This window comes from Cervus elaphus, chromosome 23 (genome assembly GCF_910594005.1).
Source record: "Cervus elaphus chromosome 23, mCerEla1.1, whole genome shotgun sequence".
Lineage (NCBI taxonomy): Eukaryota > Metazoa > Chordata > Mammalia > Artiodactyla > Cervidae > Cervus > Cervus elaphus.
This window is the reverse complement of record NC_057837.1, coordinates 54,302,193-54,321,729: the sequence shown is the minus strand read 5'-3', so window position 1 is coordinate 54,321,729 and position 19,537 is coordinate 54,302,193. Positions and strand designations below refer to the sequence as shown.

General features: G+C 60.6%; 1 protein-coding gene across 1 annotated transcript; it reads left to right on the top strand.

Moving 5' to 3' along the window:
* The first annotated feature begins 578 nt into the window (after nt 1-578).
* COL9A3 (collagen type IX alpha 3 chain) lies at nt 579-19,426 on the top strand. The gene is made up of 32 exons (XM_043883479.1): nt 579-803; nt 1,386-1,454; nt 2,632-2,667; nt 3,280-3,351; nt 4,020-4,073; nt 5,208-5,243; nt 5,455-5,478; nt 5,720-5,773; nt 6,078-6,131; nt 6,541-6,582; nt 7,665-7,721; nt 8,103-8,156; nt 8,773-8,826; nt 9,035-9,088; nt 9,483-9,536; nt 9,909-9,962; nt 10,559-10,612; nt 11,190-11,243; nt 11,335-11,388; nt 11,534-11,578; nt 11,704-11,757; nt 11,836-11,889; nt 12,345-12,398; nt 12,505-12,576; nt 12,894-12,929; nt 13,395-13,439; nt 14,712-14,744; nt 14,910-15,056; nt 15,218-15,272; nt 15,699-15,881; nt 17,907-17,984; nt 18,772-19,426. The coding sequence occupies exons 1-32, from the start codon at nt 594-596 to the stop codon at nt 18,960-18,962; spliced, it is 2,187 nt and encodes a 728-aa protein (XP_043739414.1). The 5' UTR covers nt 579-593; the 3' UTR covers nt 18,963-19,426.
* Nucleotides 19,427-19,537: the final 111 nt, after the last annotated feature.

Sequence of the window (19,537 nt, the reverse complement as noted above, 5' to 3'; positions counted from 1 at the left end):
GGATCACTGGGGCACTTCCTTTCTCTGTGGGGCCCCCACTTTCCTCTTGGGGTGGCAGTGCTGGGTGACAGTCCGGCCTTTGCCAGTGCTGGTTCAGGTGCATGGACCACTCAGTATAGTTAAAGTTTGGGGTGAGGGCCCCGGTGAGGGGGGGGGGTCCCAGCCTGGCAGGCATGGCCCTGGACTTCTGCTCACGGCAGGGACCGGGGTCCTTGGTGGGCCCTGTCTGGTCCCTGGCACAGATGTGTTCACTCTCTCTGAAGGACTTCCTGGGCCTTGGGCAGCGGGGTCCCTCTCAGGACCCCAGGGAGGAGAATGTGACTTGGTCAGCCCCTTGACAGGACCACGACTGCCCCTTCTTCAAAGGAGCCTTCAGCGTGGGGCTCTCCCTCCACACCCTGGTCCAGGACCAAGTGAGAAAAGAGCCTCTTTCTCTTTTGCTGAAAGGTGTGTGTGTGTAACTCACCGGTCCCAGGATAATTTTAACTCAGAGGCTGGCCCCAAAAATGCCACTGGGTTTCTTTTTTCCCTGGCTGGCTCAGCAGGGAGTGGGGCGATGCAGAAGCCCCCGCCCACCCAGGTGGGCTGGCTGAATGGGGGGCTTGTGCGAGGGCCGGCGGGGCGGGAACTGGCGTCTGGCCGGCCCACCACCAGCCCCGCCCGCCGAGCACAGCTCGAGGCCCCTGCCTCCGCCCGCCAGCTCCTCTCAGAGTGCGAGTGCAGCCATGGCCGGAGCCCCCACCCTGGCCCTGCTGCTGCTGGGGCAGCTGCTGGCCGCCACTGTAACCTTGACCGAGGCACAGGTGAGCGTGGGACCCGGGGCGCGTAGGGCTCACCGTTGAATGCAGCTAGGGTGGGGGTCCGTGGCTCTGCCGTCACCTGTTGAGCAGCGCAGCCAGAGAATAAGCTCCCCACTTGCCCCCTGTAGCCAGTCTCTCTGAGTCAGTGAGGGAGCCAGGAATTCCGGGGCACTTGGGGATGGTGGGCACAGTCTTGTCACTGCAAAGTTTCTGTACCACCTGGGCACAGGCTCGCCCTCGCCCAGCTGAGCCCCCAAGGAAACCCTGGGGATGAGTTCAGGGACTGCCCTGTCCTCACCCAGTGGGGGTGGTGCCAGAGCTGCATCTCCACCAGAGGCACACAATGTGGCCTTTGTTCCTCGTGGGCCTCGGACGTGGTCCCTCTTGGCCCAGTGAGGTGGCAGGGGACGCTGGAGGTCTGAAGGGGAGTGGGGAGGGGGGTGGTGCAGGCCCCTGCACAGGCCCGAGCTCTTCTCTGGACTGAGAGGAGGGTGTACTCTGTCAGGCTAACCCCAGGGCCAACTAGGGGGGCCCGCAGTGGGAGAGCATGGGGTGCTGCCACCTGATGATGTTTCTGCATTTCAGAAAGTGGGACCTCGAGGCCCGCCCGGTCCCCAAGGGCCACCTGGGAAGCCAGGCAAGGATGGCATTGATGTGAGTTTGGGGGGATGATAGGGAAGTCTCTGTGGGGTTCTCATTCTGGCCCCAAACTCCCTGAGCCCCAGGCCTGATGGAGAGAAAACGAAGTCCACCTCCCAGAGCTGGGGTGATGTTGGGGGTGATGAGCACCCCTGTGGGATGTGAAATGGGACAAATGATCCTTGCTCCTTCTGGGAGTGGACCCCTCAGGGATTGTCTCCCAAGAACAGGTGGGGGTGGCTGTGAAGTGCTCTTTGGGTTGGAAGTGTGGGCCCTGAGGCGTGTGTCTCTGGGTCCCTGGAGGGCCCACACTCCTCTTTTCTGTAGGTAAAGGCCCAGGCATGGGGCCTGTCCCCCTAGCAGGGTCTCCGTGGCTACTAGAGGTTGGAGCCAGCCTTGAAGGGGCTGGGGGGCTGTCATCTTCAAGGTGCCCCAGCCTAAGTGTGGCCCTGGCCATGTGGAAGCAGATGAGACCCCACAGCCTGCTCCCAGATCCAGGTGGGGTGAGAGCTCTGGACCCAGAGAGGCCCAGCCAGGCCATGAAAGTTAGGGCCCTCCGGGCTTCTCCTCACCAGTGCTGGTTCCCGGTGGAGCCACCCTTGACCAGTCCTCAGCTCTTTGAGTCCCAGGGGCCTGCCCGGCTCTTGACGGCCCGAGTCTCCCTCCTCCCACCCCCTCTGAAGGGCCATTGCCGAGTGCAGCCATGTTGGGCCCTGGACCCAGGCAGCCTCCCCTCCTGGTGGGGCTGGGCCCCTTGCACCCCAAGGCTCCGCAGCCAATAGAAGCCAGGCCCCATTGTTCCCTCTAGGGACGTTTCCATGTAATACCTGGCCTGGAAGCTTTGGGTGGTCATCAGAGGGGAGGGTGCTGGGGTGCCTTCCTCTGTAAGTGGGGGCTGCCACCTCTGACTAGGTTTCAGGCAGGTGGAGGGGTGGGCTTCATGATACCTCCCATCATTTCTGGGGTGTTCCTGTGCCCTCAAAGTGGGCTCAAAAGCCCCAATCTGTCCAGCTAACCCCTCTCCCCACCACCTGCCCTCTCCCCACCACCCACTGCTGTGCCTGCCCCTGGAAGGGAGAGGCCCACCGGTGTGGACGACAGGATGAGAGGCTCCATCTTGTCTTCTGGAGCCTCCTCTGGCCCAGCTCTGCTCCCTGGGGATGCTTGGTCACATGACATGTCCTCTCTGCAGGGAGAAGTTGGTCCTCCTGGTCTGCCTGGGCCCGCGGTGAGTGTCCTGGCTGCGGTGTGAGCTGTGTGTGTGTGTGTGTGTGGCTGGGGGGGATGGCCTCCTTCTATTCTGGAGGGGAGGGATGGGCCTATAACAGAGGGGTCATTGACATCCCTTCCCATCACCCTGGGCCCTGGGTCACCAAAGGGGAGGCCTGGGAGGAGGGGCAGAGCAGAAAGGGGTGGGAGGGGAGTAGGTGGGACTTGACTCCTCTCAGGGCAGGGTCTGGCTTTTGAAGCTTGTTAAGGCCAGGGGAGGGATCAACACAACCCTGCACATCCAGCTCATCAGAGGTCCCACAAGTGACCCTCCTGGAGCTGTTCAGGCCAGGAATTAAGGGCTCTAGGCTCACAGAGGGTACCCTGGCCCTTCACTGGGAAGGTTGAAGCATCCAGGTGAGTATCATACAAATGTGGTCAAAGAAGGGTAGGGGACTGCTGGAGGAGGCGCCAGCAAAGGTGGGCAGCTGGGCCAGGGTCTGTGGGCAGCACGGAGGTGGGGCTCTGGTGGAGAGACCCTCCTCGGGCCCTACTGGAGGACATCTGTCTTCTTGGTGAAGGCCATTCTCTGGCTCAGCTTCTGTCACGCCTCTGCCCTTTCCCCCCACAGGGACCAAAAGGGGCCCCAGGGAAGCCGGGGAAACCAGGAGAGACTGGGCTGCCTGGACTGCCTGGAGTGGATGTGAGTGTGCCCGCTCCTCCCCTCCCTTCCCTCTCCCCTCCTCTCCTCATGCGAGCCCCCACCCCCTCCTGCCTGGAGGGGCTCCATCCCAGCACCCAGGAGTCAGGTTTAATTGCTGTTCTCCAGCTGGGCCAGCTCAAACAGGAGAGCCTGGCCCAAGAGGATCTCCAGAGGTCCCCCAGCGGGGTCCCTTGGCCTCCGTCCCAGACCCGTCAGTGTCTGGCCCTGTCCGCCAGACGACAGCGCCAGCACACAGGAGGGGCGAAAGTCCCGCCAGCTCTCGCTTCTCTGGGAACAAAGGCCCATTATCCAGGCCCCTCCGAGCCCCTGGCGGCTGCATCAGGGGTCCTCAGGAGCTTAAGGCGGGGCCCCAGGACGGGGGCTTTGTGAGCACTGGAGGGGGTCCAAGTGGGGAACTCTCCTGCTCCCTGGGCTTGTCCACTCCAGCAGGGGCTCCAGCTACTGGCTTCCCACCGGCTGCCCCCTCCCCCCAGCACAGCACACCAGGTGGATGGTGGGTGGGGCCAGTGGGGGGAGGTACCAGTCCAGTCTTTGTGACCTCTCTGGACTGGCTTTAGTCAGAGAAGGGCCCATGGCTGGCTCTTTCCCCCAGAGGGGCACATCCTTCCTGTGCGACCCCTCCAGTCCTCCTTCCATCTGCTCCCCAGGGTCTGAATGGGCAGGATGGACCTCCTGGACCCAAGGGCGCTCCTGGAGAACGGGTAAGGCAGGCACCAGGTCCAGTGGCTTCAGCTTGGGGTTGAGGTCCTGGCCAGGGGCAGTCTGGCTGAGCACCACCTGTCCACAGGGTGGGGGTCCTGAGGGCAGCTGCCGTGACTGGACTGGCTGGGCCCCGCCCCTGATGTGGGGTGGAGGGGGCAGGAGGGCAGGTGGACCCAGGGTGGCACGTTCCCTGTTCCCACCCCATCTGGGCAGAGCTGCCCCAGCCCTCAGACTGGTGGCTGACATGGTGGGGGGCATGGCTGGCCCTCCTCCTCCCGTGGTGAACCAGTGCCTCTCTCTCTGTGCCCACCCGAGGGGCCATGGTCACCCAGCCTGTCCCCTGAGTCTGACCAGTGTCCACCAAAGCCTCTTTCTGGTTGACTAACTTCTCTTGTGGTGCTGAGAGCAAAGCTGAACCCAACACTCCCTCTCCTTCCCCGCTTTAAGGAATGACTGTTTCCCAGCCCTGGAGTATAGAGGACAGGGGGCTGGGTGTGGGGGGACCCAGGGCACAGCACTGCCTTTGGGAACTGGGCTACGGAGCTTTCTGAGTAGCAACAAGGAAGAGAGTGGCTGCCTGCAGGAGGGCAGGTGCTTTGGTGATGCCGAGGAGGGTGTGGGAGATGGAGGAGGGTGGGAGAAAGTGGGTTAGCTCCAGGCTTTTCTGCTGGGAGCCTGGGACACAGGAGGGGAGGGGCCTCCAGTACAAGGACCTCGAAGTTGGGATACAGGCAGGAGGAGGGCCAGGAGGGTGCTGACAGGCAGGTGGCTGCTGGAGCTTTGGGGCTCTCTACTGTGGGCCAAGGTCGGAGGGCTTCCTGGAGGAACTGGCCATGGAGCTCCTCTGTGTGGAGGAGTCACATGGGTCACACCTGGTGGTCCATCCTGCCTGCAGCAGCACTCCCAGGAAGGTGGGACTGGTTCTGGTTTTTCCTCTGCAGGATTGTTGGTAAAGGGCTGGACCCAGACCCCTGGGACATCAGAGGTGCCCCCCACTCACTGCCTGTTGTCAGTTTTCTGTGAAACAGGAACCCCTCCTCAGGGGAGATGAACTTGGGAGGGAGGGGAACGGGTTTGCACACACAGGCATGATGCCTCTGCCAGCCCCTCTGAAACCCCATTTCCTCCTGCAGGGAAGTCTGGGACCCCCAGGGCCACCTGGGCTGGGGGTGAGTACTGGCGTCTCCTCCTGGTGGGAGCTTGAGGGCCCCAAAGCTCCCCAAGTGCAGCCCCTCTGCAGCTTCTCCTGAGATCCTGGGTGCCATCCTGGCTGTATCCTCTCATCCCCAATGACCACCTACCAGCTCAGGGTGATGGGGTGGGTGGTGGGCAACCCCTTCCCATCCCCAGCAAGCCCTGATCGCATTCTTGGCATTGCAGGGCAAAGGCCTCCCTGGACCCCCTGTGAGTATTTACAACCCTCGTGCCTGCTCCCTCGCCCCAAACATGCCCACCACACTCAGAGCCAACATGGTCACCAGGTCCCAAGCCAGGGTGAGGGTGGGGCTTGGTGGGGCGACAGAGTCCCTGTCCCTAAAGAGAGCTGGCCAGCCCTGTGAGGGGATACAGGACAGAGTCTGAACTGCCCTGGGTCCTCAGAGCTCCTTGGGTGCAGAGCCCCCTCTCTCACTTTTTACCTCCCCAGGGAGAGGCAGGGGTGAGCGGCCTACCAGGTGGAATTGGCCTCCGGGGCCCCCCGGTGAGTGGCTGCCAGGACTCCCCAAAGGCAACTATGGGGGTCTTTCCCTCCCTTTTCCCTCCCCTCTTCACCTGCTCCCTGCACCCCTCCTCTCCCTCCCCTCTTCTTTGGTGGGCCTCAGTGGCTGAAGTCCAGAGACAGAGTGGATCTCAGGATGCAGAAGGTGGGGGAGGGACGAGCAGGTGGGCGGCACCATAACTGCATGGTCCTGGGTAGGGGGGCTGCTCCTCTCCAGAGGTGGCTGGCCGCCTCACCCATGGTGGGGGCTGCTCCTGCTCTTTCTAAGTCATAACCCCTCCCACAGGGACCCTCAGGACTCCCAGGCCTCCCTGGCCCCCCGGGACCTCCTGGCCCCCCTGTGAGTACTGGGCAGAGGCTCTCAAGCTCTCGGGCGAGTCTCAGGCATGGGTAACTGCTTGGTGGGTGGGACTCCCTTGTCCCCAGGGTGCCCATCCTCAGGCCCCCGGGCTGCCAGCCCCAGGACCCATGTCTTCAGGGAGAGTCCCGGCCACACCCCAGACAGGGGCTAGGGCCAGGCTGGAGCAGGTGCGTCAGCTGACCTGGACTAGTGGGGCTCAGGTCTGGGGCCACCCCATCCCAAGGGCAGATGGTTTTTGTCATTGTCACACACCCTGCAGAGGGGGCCAGCAGTAACTGGCACTGGCCACTGGGGGATGAAGAGCCCGAGTGCCATGGTGGTCTCGAGTGGTGGGTTGTAGGCAGGGAGGGTGGAGGGCTGTGTCGAAGCTGGCATCTCTGTGTTTCAGGGTCACCCAGGGGTCCTTCCCGAAGGTGCTACTGATCTTCAGGTGGGCACATGCAGCCTTTTCAAAGCCTTTTGTGGGGGTGCCTGTCTTGGTGGGAGGGGGGGCCCATCTGGAGAGCACAGGAAGGCAGGGATGGGGGCTCCCTAGGAACAGGCTCAGTGCAGGCAGCACCAGTTCTGGGTGTAGCATCTCCCCTGCGCTGCCCTCTCCCCACCCCACAGTCTAGCCTTGCACTATCGCATCTCCTTGGCATGCACGGTAGCGCAAACGGAAGTTAATTTAAGCAAAATCACATGTTGACCAATTCCACTCCTCCTTGGCACAGCCAGGCTTTGCGTGTGAAGGCCAGGTTTTAGCCACGCAGGGCAAGCTTGACCACCTTGGCAGGGTAGACAGAAATTTTCAGGCTAGTCTAGTATTTGAGCTTTGCCTCTCATGTAAGAACAGCAACTCTGGAGGCCCGGGGTTCGTGGGCCAACACCCAGCCTCCTGGAAGGATTGGTTGTAAGTTATTATACAGAGGGCCTGGCCTGGCCCAGCTAGCCCACTTGTGCCCCTGCCGGCCCCTCTTGCCCCCACCTGTGTCCTGAGGGCTTGACATTGGTGTCCCTGGGGAGGCTTCAGGGGTCTTCTGGAAAGAGGAGAATGGCTGGGCCCCTGATGCTGAGGGAGCAACTGGAGGGTGACATCACTGGCTCTACCAGATGAGCTGTGGAATGATCCAGAAGCCCCCACACCAGACCCTGGGGATGCCCGAGGGTCACACACGCCTCCCTCTGGCACCTCCGTGCACCATGGGGACCCTGAGCAGGGCTGGCTGCCGAGCTGTGTGATGAAGGCCCCTTTGTGAAGCCAGCAGCCACCGTGCTGAATAGCTACTTTGAACCTGTGCTGGGCTGAGACATCGGAGCCGGGTGTGTGGAGGCGGCCTCGAGGGGCTGGTGGCTGCGGCCTGGCTCTACAATGCCTCACTGCACCCCGCGGCGGCCCTGAATAAGGCCCTGTCTCAGCCCCCGTGTGGTCCAAGGTCCCCTTCACCTGTGCCAAATGGCCCATCTCAGGGCCTCCATGTTCTGACCTCAGCGCCTGCTCCTATTCTGTCTGACCACTCTGTTTCCCCACAGTGCCCAGCCATTTGCCCACCAGGCCCCCCAGGGCCCCCAGGAATGCCAGGGTTCAAGGTGAGCAGCCACTGAGGGTTGACACAGACCCCAACCCACCTCTACACTCCCTAGGAGGTGACGGGGCCCCCACATGGGCCAAGGTCAGGGGGTGGTGGGGTCACAGGGCTGTTGCAGGAAGCAAGGGGGGCTGGGGTCCCACCCTGCCAGGATTCCTTGCTGTGTCCCTGTCCCCTCAACACTGGTGACCCGCCGGGATGGGGGGCATCGAGAGACAGTGCGGGGAAAGCTGGTCTCAGACCCCCACCCCCATCCTGGTCCAGCACTGCTCCTCCCACCAGGGCCTTGGTTTCCCCAGCTGGCTGGTGGGCTGGGCAGGCCTAATTATTTAGGGCTGCTTAGGGGTGGGGCCGTGACTGTCTGCCCACCTCTGTCTTTCAGGGACCCACCGGCTACAAAGGGGAGCCCGGAGAAGTCGGCAAGGATGGCGAAAAGGTGGAGGCTGGCCAAGGGGTGGAACCCGGCAGGGGGTGGGGAGGAACAGGTGCTGGGATGGGGTTGCGGTGAGGGGTTGGGGTGAGTGAGGAAGTGCTGGCTGCTTCTCAGGCAGGCAGATGGGGGCACCCTGACTGAGCGACTTCTGTGAATCCCCCATCCCCCCATTCTGGGCTTGCCTGCCAGCGCCCAGTGGTTTGGGGCAGGGTCTCTGCACAGACCCCCACCACCTGGCCTCACAAAAAGGTTCCCTGAGCCTGGGCAGGCCCGCTGCCCCGCCCCACTCCCTCATGGCCACTGCCCTGGAGGACGTGTGTCTGTCCTTACCCGCAGACTAGGGCTCCTCTAGCGTGATGGGAGTGGCCAGACTGCCACGTGAGCAGCTGACCCCCACTGGGAGGAGGTGTCTGGGGAGGGCTGGGTGCTTGCTAGGAGGGAGGACAGCGTGCAACCTCTCTGGAAGACAGCCAGCGCCCCCTTGGCCTTGGAGGCACAGCTGTGAGGTCAGGGCAATGTCCCCCACTACTAGGGCTTGAGCAGTGGGTAGAGGGTAGAGGGCAAGGAGGAGAGCTGGGGCTGACCCCACCCACCACCACTTTCTGCGCCTCTCTTGCAGGGTGACCCCGGCCCCCCTGGACCCCCTGGTATCCCGGGCACCGTGGGGTTGCAGGTGAGCAGGGAGAGGGGTTGGATGGGTGAGGATGTGGGGTGAACAGCTCAGGGATGCAAGTGGTCCACCAACCCCCAGGACGGGACTGGGTGGGGGTCCTGAGACCAGGGGCTTCTAGGGGAGACCAGGGTCTCCGTGGCTCCTGGGGGGTGTGCACTCCTAGGGGACTTCTGGCCCGGGCCCTACAGCTCCAGCTCTCTCCCTGCAGGGTCCACGGGGCCTACGAGGACTTCCAGGGCCACTCGGACCCCCCGGGGACCGGGTAAGTCTACAAGCCTCCCCGCCTCCCTGGCCCTTGAGGGGCTGTGGGCCAGCCTGAGGTCAAGAGGCATTGGGGGCCACCTCCAGAGGTCAGGTGGGCCCTGTGAGTGTGGGTCCTCACCCGTAGCCATGGCAGGGCTGTCTCTGGACTCCACTCACTGGATGGTTCCCCAAACCAGAGCCTGTGAAGGCTTTTGTGGGTCTAGAGGGATGGCAGGCATCGGGTGAGGAGGCCTTGGCAAATGTGGGGAGGGGGAGAGGCCTGGGGACCCTAATGGGGTGCTGATGTGGGCATTGCTGGGGAGCTCCTGGGAGGGCCTCTCCAGATGGACTTGGGTGCCTTGGGGATGCCCCCAGGCCTCTGATGAGAGGCTCAGGGTCTTTCTCCTCCACAGGGTCCCATCGGGTTCCGAGGGCCCCCCGGGATCCCAGGAGCCCCTGGGAAAGCGGTATGTGTGTGTCTGAGGGGGGGTGGGGCGGGCCCTGCAGGCCCGGCTCCGTTCTCGCCTCTCTTCCTCACTGTCGCCTTCCCCAGGCCCACTGGGCTGCCCCAGCCCTTCCCGGGGCTTCACTGTCCCATGGGCTCCCCTGGGGGACACGTGTCACACCTGGGCGCATGCCTGAGAGGAATGACCGGGAACACTGGGCGCAGGGGTGTTTCCCAGAGTCAGCCCGGCCCTCATGGGAGATCTGCACCCTGCTTTCCAGACATGAAGTGAGGTGGAGGTGTGGTTGGGGTCCCTCTGGCCTCTGCGACCCTCGGCAGGGTCACCCGTCCCCCCACCTTGTTAACTCTTTCCTGTCCCCCCTTGTCACTGCAGGGCGACAGAGGAGAGAGGGGCCCAGAGGGGTTCCGCGGCCCCAAGGGCGACCTTGTAAGTGAGAGAACCTGGGTTCTCTGGGTCCTTCCTGGGCAGAACCTGGTCCATGGGGGTGGGAGAGGCACACAGACAGCAAGTCCAGGGGCCTGGGGCTGCTGCCCTCTCCTCGGGGTAGGGGGAGCCCCTGGCCTTGTTCCCCCTGTGGCTCCTTGAAGCTACTGTCACCTAACAAGCTCCTCTCGGGAGTGGCCGGGCAGGGGCCAGAGGACCACTGACGTCCATCAAGAGGCCCTGGGCTGTGAGGCCTGACCTTGTGCCAGGACTGCCCAGCTAAGATGGAGCAACAGAAAACACGACTCTTGGGTTAAGTGACCCTGAGATAATCAGGCATCTCCCAAAACGAACTGAAGTGACCGTCTCCAAACCCATCTCGTCTTCCCCCGGCTTGAAAGGCACCCCCAAGACCCTAAGATACTCCTACTTGATAGGCCTTTTTCCCTAGGGGTTGGGCCTGGCCCCCACAGCTGTCCCCCAGCCAATCCTGAGTCTAGCAAGTGGTGGGCAAGGCCCCTGTCCCCCTCCCAGGACCCAGTGACACATCTGGGAGAGCAGTCCCCAAGGCCTGACTGTGGTCCCTCCGTGTCCCCTAGGGCAGGCCTGGTCCTAAAGGCGTCCCCGGCATGTCTGGGCCTGGTGGAGAGCCGGTGAGTGTCTGCGGCTGCCAGTGCATGGTGGGGGGGCGGGGTGGGTGACCTGTGTGGCTCTCCTGGCCCTGTGCCCACGTTCAGCCCAGACCCGCACTTCCTCCTGGCCCCTTGGCTCCTTCCCCACCCGAGCCTGAGAGGACAGGGCAGCACAGCTGGTGGTGGGGAGGCAGAGCTAAAGGAGGTGGGGGGAGGGACAGACCCTGGCTGTCCTCCTGCCGCCCTCCCAGTACATGACTGTGTTTGTGATCCCCAAATTGGTCGAGCCTGTGGAACTAGGCAGGTCAGATCCTGGCTCCCAGGCCTCAGTCTCCTGGTCTGTAAAGTGGGCACAGCAGACTTTCCCTGGAGTGTTGTGAAGAGTCTTGGTGCATTAGGGGCAGAGTGTGGTCTGGGTGCATCCTCCCTGCCTTCACCTCACGATCAGAGGGCAGCACAGGTCACCACCTGCCTGAGTCCAGGAGGGTAGACCCACGGCACGGCAGTGGGGAAGGGCAGGGCCTGGAGGGCGTGCCTGGGAGGGCGTGGCCTGGAGGGGGCCCACGGCTCACGCGGCCTAACACCATCCTGTCCCCAGGGCATGCCAGGCAAGGATGGCAGGGATGGCCTGCCAGGACTCGATGGCGAAAAGGTTGGTCCTGGCTGGGGGTCTGCAGAGAGGAGGAGGGTGTGCGGGGCATTCAGCCTGAAGGACCTCAGCACATGTCCCTCAAACTCCACAGGGAGAAGCTGGTCGCCATGGCGCCCCTGGAGAGAAGGGGCCCAACGGGCTGCCGGTGAGTGCATGCGGCTACTGGGTGGTCATCTACCCCAAGCAGGGGTGCGTGTGGGGTCTCTGCATCAAGGCCAGGGAGGCTGTGGGAGGCCCTCACTTTCAGGGTGTTCTGCCTCTCACCTTGTGTGCTGACCTCTGACCTACAGGGTCTCCCCGGACGAGCAGGGTCCAAGGGTGAGAAAGGAGAACTGGTACGTGGTTGCTTTCTCCTGGGGAGAGGGGGAGGGGAAGGCGCAGCCACAGTCTGGGTCCTGGGGGCAGAGGACTCCCCCCACCCCCCACAGGCAGGCACTCAGGGTTCACCCCTCCCCTGCAGGGTAGACCTGGAGAGCTGGGCGAGGCCGGCCCCTCAGGAGAGCCTGGTGTCCCTGTGAGTATCTGCAGCCCTTGCCCCCTACTCATGTGTACATGGAGCCCGCTGACACCCTCTGTCCCTTCCCGAGTATAGGGAGATGTTGGCATGCCCGGCGAGCGTGGAGAGGCTGGACACAGGGGCTCAGCGGTGAGTTGGGGAAATGAAGTCTCAGGGGGCAATGGGCTTGGGACCCATTTCTCTGCGGGCTGGGGTGGCATCTTAGAGGTATGAAAGGGCTGAATCTGTGAAAGTTGGGACATGGTGGTGGCTGGGCCCCAGCTGTCCTGTCCTTCAGACTCTGTGCTGAGGGCACAGAAGCCCGGCACCCGGCACCTGGCCAAGGGAGCAGCCCCGCCTCGGGCCCCTCCACGGACCCAGCAGTGACACCACCAGCCTCAGTGCCCAGGGCAGCAGGGGAATCGGTGCCTGGTGCCAAGTCCAGCTAATGCACAGGGTCCCAGGGCCTAACCTCTGCCACCCCAGCTGCCCCCAGGATGCCCTCCCCCCAGCAACTGGGCCAGATGGCTTGGGGTCCAGTCCTTTGCCTGCTCAGCCCCCAAGGGGAGGTGGAGCTGGACTAACGCTCTCCCTCTGTCTTTCAGGGGGCTCTGGGCCCACAAGGCCCCCCTGGGGCCCCTGGCGTCCGTGGCTTCCAGGTAGGTGAGGTTTGGGGCCAGAGAGCCCAGGTGGGCCAGTTAGGCTTGGGGAGAGGTCAACACTGGGCTCCTCTGTGGGGCTGACGAGCTGGGCACTTGTCTGTAGGGCCGGAAGGGCAGCATAGGAGACCCTGGCCTGCCGGGCCCCCAAGGCCTCCGAGGTGGCGTCGGCGACCGGGTAAGTGCTGTCCCAGCGGGAATCCCTGCACCCCCAGGTCCCTCATCCCACCTCCCACAGTTCATAGCACACACACAGGCAGTGTCGGTGTCTAGTAGTCAGCACTGGGGGGCCCCGTTGTCCCTGATACTCGGGGGCTGGGGGCATCAGGGAGGAGGCTGGGGGCTAGGCTCCCATCACGCTCAGAGGCCAGGATGCCAAGTGTCCGGGAGGGGCCCTTGTGTGCTGAGCTGGTCCTGGCGCCACAGTGGAGGAAGGGCACTGGCCCCCTCCCTCGCCCCGCTGCGATCCTCTAACGCTCACCCCTTTCTGACCAGGGCCCGGGAGGAGCTGCCGGCCCCAAGGGTGACCAGGTGAGACATCGGTGGTCAGGTCAGCTGGGGGGCTGCCACTGTCTTCAGGGCTGGGGGCACCTCCTTCTCTCCCTCCCTCATTCCAGCTTTGTCGCTGCCCCCCACTCCTGGCTTCCCAGGCTGACGACTCAGAGCAACCATCCAGACCAGGGTCAGTTGGCTCCTGGGTACAACAGAGGCTGCCTGTGGCCTGGGGGGCTTCTCAGGGACCTTCAGAGTAGGCATGCTCCCCGCTGACTGTCTGGGTCCCAGGAGCAGCACCTTTTCTCTGGAGGGCCCAGGGTGGGAGAGGGGCCCACAGCTCTGCTGCTGACTGCCCCCCCACCCCCGGAGCACCAGGAGGACCTAAAACAGCCCAAACCCACCTGAGGCTCTGCTCGCTGTCAGCCTGGCACCCAGGCCCGGGTCTCGGGCACGGCTCCCACCAAGAATGGGGGTCGGCAGCTCAGCACTGTGTCGTTTCAGGGCATCGCGGGTGCTGACGGCCTTCCTGGGGATAAAGGAGAACTGGTGAGTGTGACAGGCGGCCTCTCGCCACGTTTGTGGTCGGGGGGAGGGTGCGGGGAGGGCAGCATCTGCAGGTCTGTGGGGTGGGGCTGGGGCCAAGTCGAGGCCCGAGGCAGAGGGTGGGACCTGTGCTGTCCCCTGTGGTGGGCGGCCCCAGGCCCGGTGGTGGGGTCTTCTGTCCCCCACCCCCTCTCCACACTCCCTCTGTGACTTTTCAGTATGAATTAGCCAGAGCTGAGACTGAGCTACAGAAAACGCTGTTTCCACCGAGCTGATAGAACAAAAGGCTGATAGAACTGACAGACAGTCACACTTCAGAAGGTGACTGATAGGGAACAGTCAGGGTGTCTGGAGACAGGGACCTTCGTGGCCCCATGTGGCAAAGGTCTCTGGCTCTGTGACCAAGCCTTTCTTTAAGTCTGGAAACGGCTCAGTCCAGGACCCTCGTCTCCAGCAGAACCTTGTAGCCCAGAGCCAACCTTTCCGGCTGGGGTGCTGGGCACCGTCTGTGGCTGGAGCGGAGCTGGCGTCGGGCTCTCACCAGACAGCGGCCCAGGTGGAGGAGGGGTCCTGGGCCATCTGGCTGCTGGCTGGTGCCCCCCAGTCCCTGTCCACATCCTGCCAGGCAGATTCCCGGGTTCACAACTGGAGAAGGGGGGGCCTCAGCCACGGAGACCCTCAGCTCCACCTTGTGTGTAACAGTAAAATGAGTGAGAACAAAATAAACATGGGTGAGAAGAAGTACACTGCTGCTAATAACACTGCTGAGGGAAAATGAGGTGGCTTCCCTGCCTATGGCTCAGACGGTAAAGCGTCTAGCTGCAATGCAGGAGACCCAGGTTCGATCCCTGGGTCGGGAAGATCCCCCAGAGAAGGAAATGGCAACTCACTCCAGTATTCTGGCCTGGAAAATCCCATGGATGGAGGAGCCTGGTAGATTACAGCTCATGGGCTCGCAAAGAGTTGGACACGACTGAGCAACTTCACTTCAGGGAAAATAAGTTTAAAAACATCAGTAGCTACAATACAATCTCAGCAATATAAAAATATAAAAAGAATATACAATATTTATGAACATAAAAGAAACATACCTAGAGTAAGAAGGAGTAACCCCTGTGGATGCTGTCGTGTAATCAGACAGCAGCTTCACGGGTGACTTGCTTTCTCTTCATCCCCATCTAATAACGGGCAAGGCTGGCTCCTGGGGAACTAGTTCCCACAGCCAACAACACGCAAGTAACTGAAGTGCACAACTTCCCTTCTGCTCTTTTCCAGGGTCCCAGCGGCCCTGTTGGCCCCAAAGGAGAGGTGAGTGCCTGGCAGACACTGGCTCCCCAGCCCCCTTGGGGCCCCAGGCTGGCTCTGGGGCACTGATGGCCGTGTGGGTCAGAAGTGCGAAGCTGCCAGCTCCGAGGGAGAAGCCCCTGTAGGTGGCTCGGCCATGACCCCTGCCCTGCTTCTGTTTCCCTCCAGTCCGGCAGTCGCGGGGAGCTGGGCCCTAAGGGCATCCAGGGCCCCAATGGCACCAGCGGCGTAGATGGCGTCCCTGGCCCCCCTGGCCCCGTGGGCCTCCAGGGCGTGCGAGGCGTGCCCGGCATCACTGGAAAACCTGGGGTCCCGGTACGTTTCCCCCGGGAGCCAGTGCTCCTGCATGTTGGGCTCTTCCTGGACCCAGATGAAGTCCTTTCCAGACAATCAGGGTTCCTGGTGTTAGTGGGGGTGCCCCAAAGAAATGCAAGTGGGCCCCCCAATATGATGATGGATTTGGGGGTGAATTTCAGGGGAAAGAAGCCAGCGAGCAACACATCAGGGAGCTGTGTGGGTGGCTGGTCAGCGGTGAGTGTCCTCCATCCCGCCCCACCCTGCCTGGTCCACGGTGCCTGCAGCCTCACCCACCCCCAGACCAGGTCCCATCTTCACCCCCAGCCTCACTCTCACTCCATCCCCACCCCACCCCCCACCACCACCCCCAGCCTCACCCCCACCCCACCCTCATCCCCACCCTCCATCACCTTCCAGCCAAGCCCACTGCAGTGTCCCTGGGGTCTGCACTGGGTGGGTGCCTTCCCCTCAGCGTTCCTTAGGGCTGTGATTTGCTCTTCAGTATTTCTCACGGACAGCATACTGACACCATTTCTCACGGACCTAAAGCAATTACAGCCCTTTGCAGTCAATGAACAAGCTTTATTTGAAGGGCACTATGTTCACACTTCACGTAACACACTTCTGATGAATACACGTCTGATCTTTGTTTTCCAAAAGAGCAAATCGCGCAGCTAGCCGCACACCTGAGGAAGCCCCTAGCACCGGGCTCCATCGGGCGACCAGGTCCTGCTGGTCCCCCAGGCCCCCCGGGCCCCCCAGGCTCCATTGGTCACCCCGGGGCTCGAGGGCCCCCTGGATACCGAGGTCCCACAGGAGAACTTGGAGACCCTGGACCCAGAGGTGAGTGCAGCCCACCCCACCATGCAGCCACACACTAGAGCCCCCCACCGGTGTCTCCACGCAGAGTCTCCACACGGAGATGCTCCCTTATGGGGACAGGGTGGGGAAGAGGCCCAGAGGGGAAACTGACATGAGGCCTCGGGGGCCCCACCTTTCCCCTCTGCTCTCCTCCCATCCCCTGCCCACGGGCTCCTCTAGAAAAGCCCCAGAGGTTAATTGATTACTAGAGATGTCTGGGGTACAGCCCTTCATGCTCTGGGGCCCAGCTCCTTATTAAACCCAAGGGTATGACAACATTTTCCAAAATGTGATGTTCTTCTCAAGTTTCATTAGAACAACATTTGGGGGAGGACTGAGAAGAATGTGAGGAATGAACCAACAGGAGCCCCATTTATACGTAAGAACAGTTCCTGTAATGAAAACTGGCATGTGTGAACATTTCTGTGGCAAAAGGCAAAAGTTATGAAATTGAGAAATGCATCTTAAGAACTAGGAGAGGTAATTTAGAAACGAGGCGGAAACCTTGACCCCCTGCCATGGTGCCATCGAGGGAAGCTCAGTGCCCACACAGTAACACGGCTGTGGGAGCTGCTGGCCATTAACCTCTTCTAAAAAAGGCCTTGAACACTTGGTTCATTATACATCGTCTGCCACCACAGTCTGACTGTCTCAGGTCAGCCAGCCTCCCAGCCCAAATTTAGGATTTAGAGCTCCTCATTGCTGCTAGTTCTTTCCAAACTTATTAAAAAAATAATTTTCTATTTCTGAGAAACAGCTTAAGAAAAACAAAACTTACTTCTGTGAGTTCCTTTCTTCATCTGTGACGTTAAGTTTAAATACTTCAGTAGATGAAACTGCTTCTGTAATTGGTGGTATCGTTTCGTTACTGTAAAGACATTGAGAATATTTTCAGCACTAGAGGGCAAACGCTGTCAGATGCCCTTCTCTTCCCTGGCCAGCCGAAGTTCACTGTCAGACAGCTTCCTGTTGTCTTGGAGACGTCACTGTCTGCAGCGGGGGGATGGTTCCCCCCAAAGACAGACCAACAAGGTTTTATCCAAATAGGGATCTGAATGCCGTAAAGACTGTTGAAAATAAAATTCAAAAACAGCATTCATTCTCAGAAAAAACAGCGTGGCAGGAGTCAGTGGAGGCAGCCACTCGGCTACAGGGTCATTGTGCTCCCTGGGGTGCCTGCCTCGGGCTGGGGACGCCTGAGGGTTACTGTTTGAGTTAAAAGAGAACATATTCTGTAGGTCCTCAGACAGATGCCACTGTCACTGCTGGACGTCCATCTCCCCAGGACAAAACGGGTCAGGGAGCTGTAGAGGCCGAGGAAAGCCCAGGACCCATGGGAGGCTCTGACTGCCCGGCCCTGGGACTCCTAGTCCTTTGCAGAAGGTGTGCTACCTTCTGTGATGGGAAAAATGACAAACACCAATTGAAAGGAAACTGGTGTCACTGCTTTTAGCATCAGGCAGGACAGATGCCCCCAGCCCAGCTGTCTGCCTCAAGCAGCATCACTATGTGGACAAGAGGCTCAGTTTCCCTGGAACATCCCCAGGTCCTGCAGCCAGCATCACACAGGCACAGGCGGCCAGCGGGCGCTCGCAGCGGGCCTTAGCGCACCTTCCAGACACCAGGGCCACAGAGACCAAAAGCAGCCAGGAGTGAGGGAGCAGAGAACACAGTTCAGGGGGTGTTTGAAAACACCTTAAATAACTGTCAAAACTCATGTTGAACATAGGAATACAGGGCAAACGCTCAGATTGAACAAGCTACTAGTCCAAGAGTGATGCTCTGATACTGGGGAGTCACACAAGTGGGTGACATTGAGCCCGACACTTTGCTGCGTGTCCTTTTCTAAATGTGTTTTTTTTTCTAAATGTGTTTTGATTCAGTAAAAAGCTTAGAAAGCGGGCACCCTGCTTGTAAGAAGGCGGATCACCACTCACCGCAGCCAGTCTGTCTTTGAACTTGAATCAGGGCTGCTAAGCATATGATTATGTCACTTACTCTTGACAGGAAACCAGGGTGACAGAGGAGACAAAGGCTCGGCTGGCGAGGGCCTGGATGGGCCTGATGGAGACCAAGGGCTGCAAGGTACGAGACCACTGTCACTAACGTCACACGGGCACATCTGGGGGACGGGTACACTTAGTCGCCTTCTAATGGAACAACTTCTTTCTCTTGGCAAACCATTCTTAGAGGCGGGGTCAGGAGCTCTTTCAGTAACCACTTTTATATGGAAAAGCTGAATCAATGAACTGATCACCCTGTGTTAAAGTAGATTCAGTTAGATTCTATTCAACTAAAGCCATCAGGCATTTCAGTTCAGTTCTAACAGAATTTTCTCTTAATTGACCCACGTGTACCCTGGGTGTTGGCATTTTTCATGTCAAATATAAATGCTCTGCCAAGAGGGAGGAGGGCAGCCCCAGCCGTGTTCCCTTCTGTGCCTTCTGGTGGGGGGGGGGTACATGCTGAGGCCACCTCAATACACACCCGTCAGCACCCCCAGCTCCTGCTTTCTCCTCTGCTCCCACCTGCAGTCCACCTCCTCAGGTGCCCCCACACAGTCCACCCCTGTGGCTACCACCCTCATCGACAGCACCCCCATCCCTCACCCAAGACCCATTCCTCACTCGGCGCCGATTGACTCAGGTCCACGCTGCCCAGCTTAGGACAGAACCCCAACTCCCGCACCCTGGGCCCGTCCTCCCCTGCGAGGCCTCTGCCCTCGCTGCCCTCCAGCCTGAGCGCACCTCCCCTGGGCCCCTCCTAGAATTAAGAAACGAGCTAGAGAAACACAAGAGTTGGGTTGGCTTAATGGACACTCCACTGATGTCCCCTTTCTGTGTCTCCACTCACCTTTCTGGTGGCTCTCAAGGACCGCAAGGTGTACCCGGCGTCGGCAAAGACGGCCGAGATGGAGCTCACGGCGAGCCTGGGCTCCCCGGTGATCCTGGCCTTCCTGGTGCCGTTGGCGCTCAGGGGCCTCCTGGCATCTGCGATACCTCCGCCTGCCAAGGAGCCGTGATGGCAGCTGTTGGGGAGAAGTCAGGTCCCCGGAGCTCCTAAAACACAACTTCAGGAAAAGTGAGAAAGCGGTGCTGACTGAACAGCGGGCTCTGGAAGGATTGCGGGGACCAGTGGCGTCCTGGTATCAATGGGGAATGCCGCCCAGCAAGCCATCCAGCAAGGCCACCCCTCCTCGTCCTCAGCAGTGACGACTGGACACTTGGTCCCCGAGAGCATGCTTCAGTGAGCTGCTGTCAGAAGTGTTCCGTCTCCACGTGAATTTACAACGGTCCCTTCGGCTATAACGTCATACCTCAGATACAGGCCAACATTTCAGAGGGATTGAGGGTATACACACAGAAGGTTCCGTACAACTCCACGAGAGAAAGAACAGTCAGCAACTTATTTACATGGCATTTGTGTAAAGACTAAGATATCACTTCAATAAAATGACACATGAAATCTTCAGATTAATGACTGGCCACAGTATTACAAAAAAAAAATAAAGAATTTAATGTACGGTATCCCTTCCATACAAAGGTCTTGTCTGATTTACCTGCTTCTTTTGTGCACAAACTTTTAACTATCTCCGTTGACAGTATTTATTTGAAAGTGACTGTATTGCACTAAAGCCT

Coding starts and splice junctions, on each gene's coding strand:
- COL9A3 (XM_043883479.1), top strand. CDS start 594: ATGGGGGGCTTGTGCGAGGGCCGGCGGGGCGGGAACTGGCGTCTGGCC. Junction 11,244..11,334: donor CAGGACTCGATGGCGAAAAG/GTTGGTCCTGGC, acceptor CAAACTCCACAG/GGAGAAGCTGGTCGCCATGG. Junction 15,273..15,698: donor GTGTGGGTGGCTGGTCAGCG/GTGAGTGTCCTC, acceptor GTTTTCCAAAAG/AGCAAATCGCGCAGCTAGCC.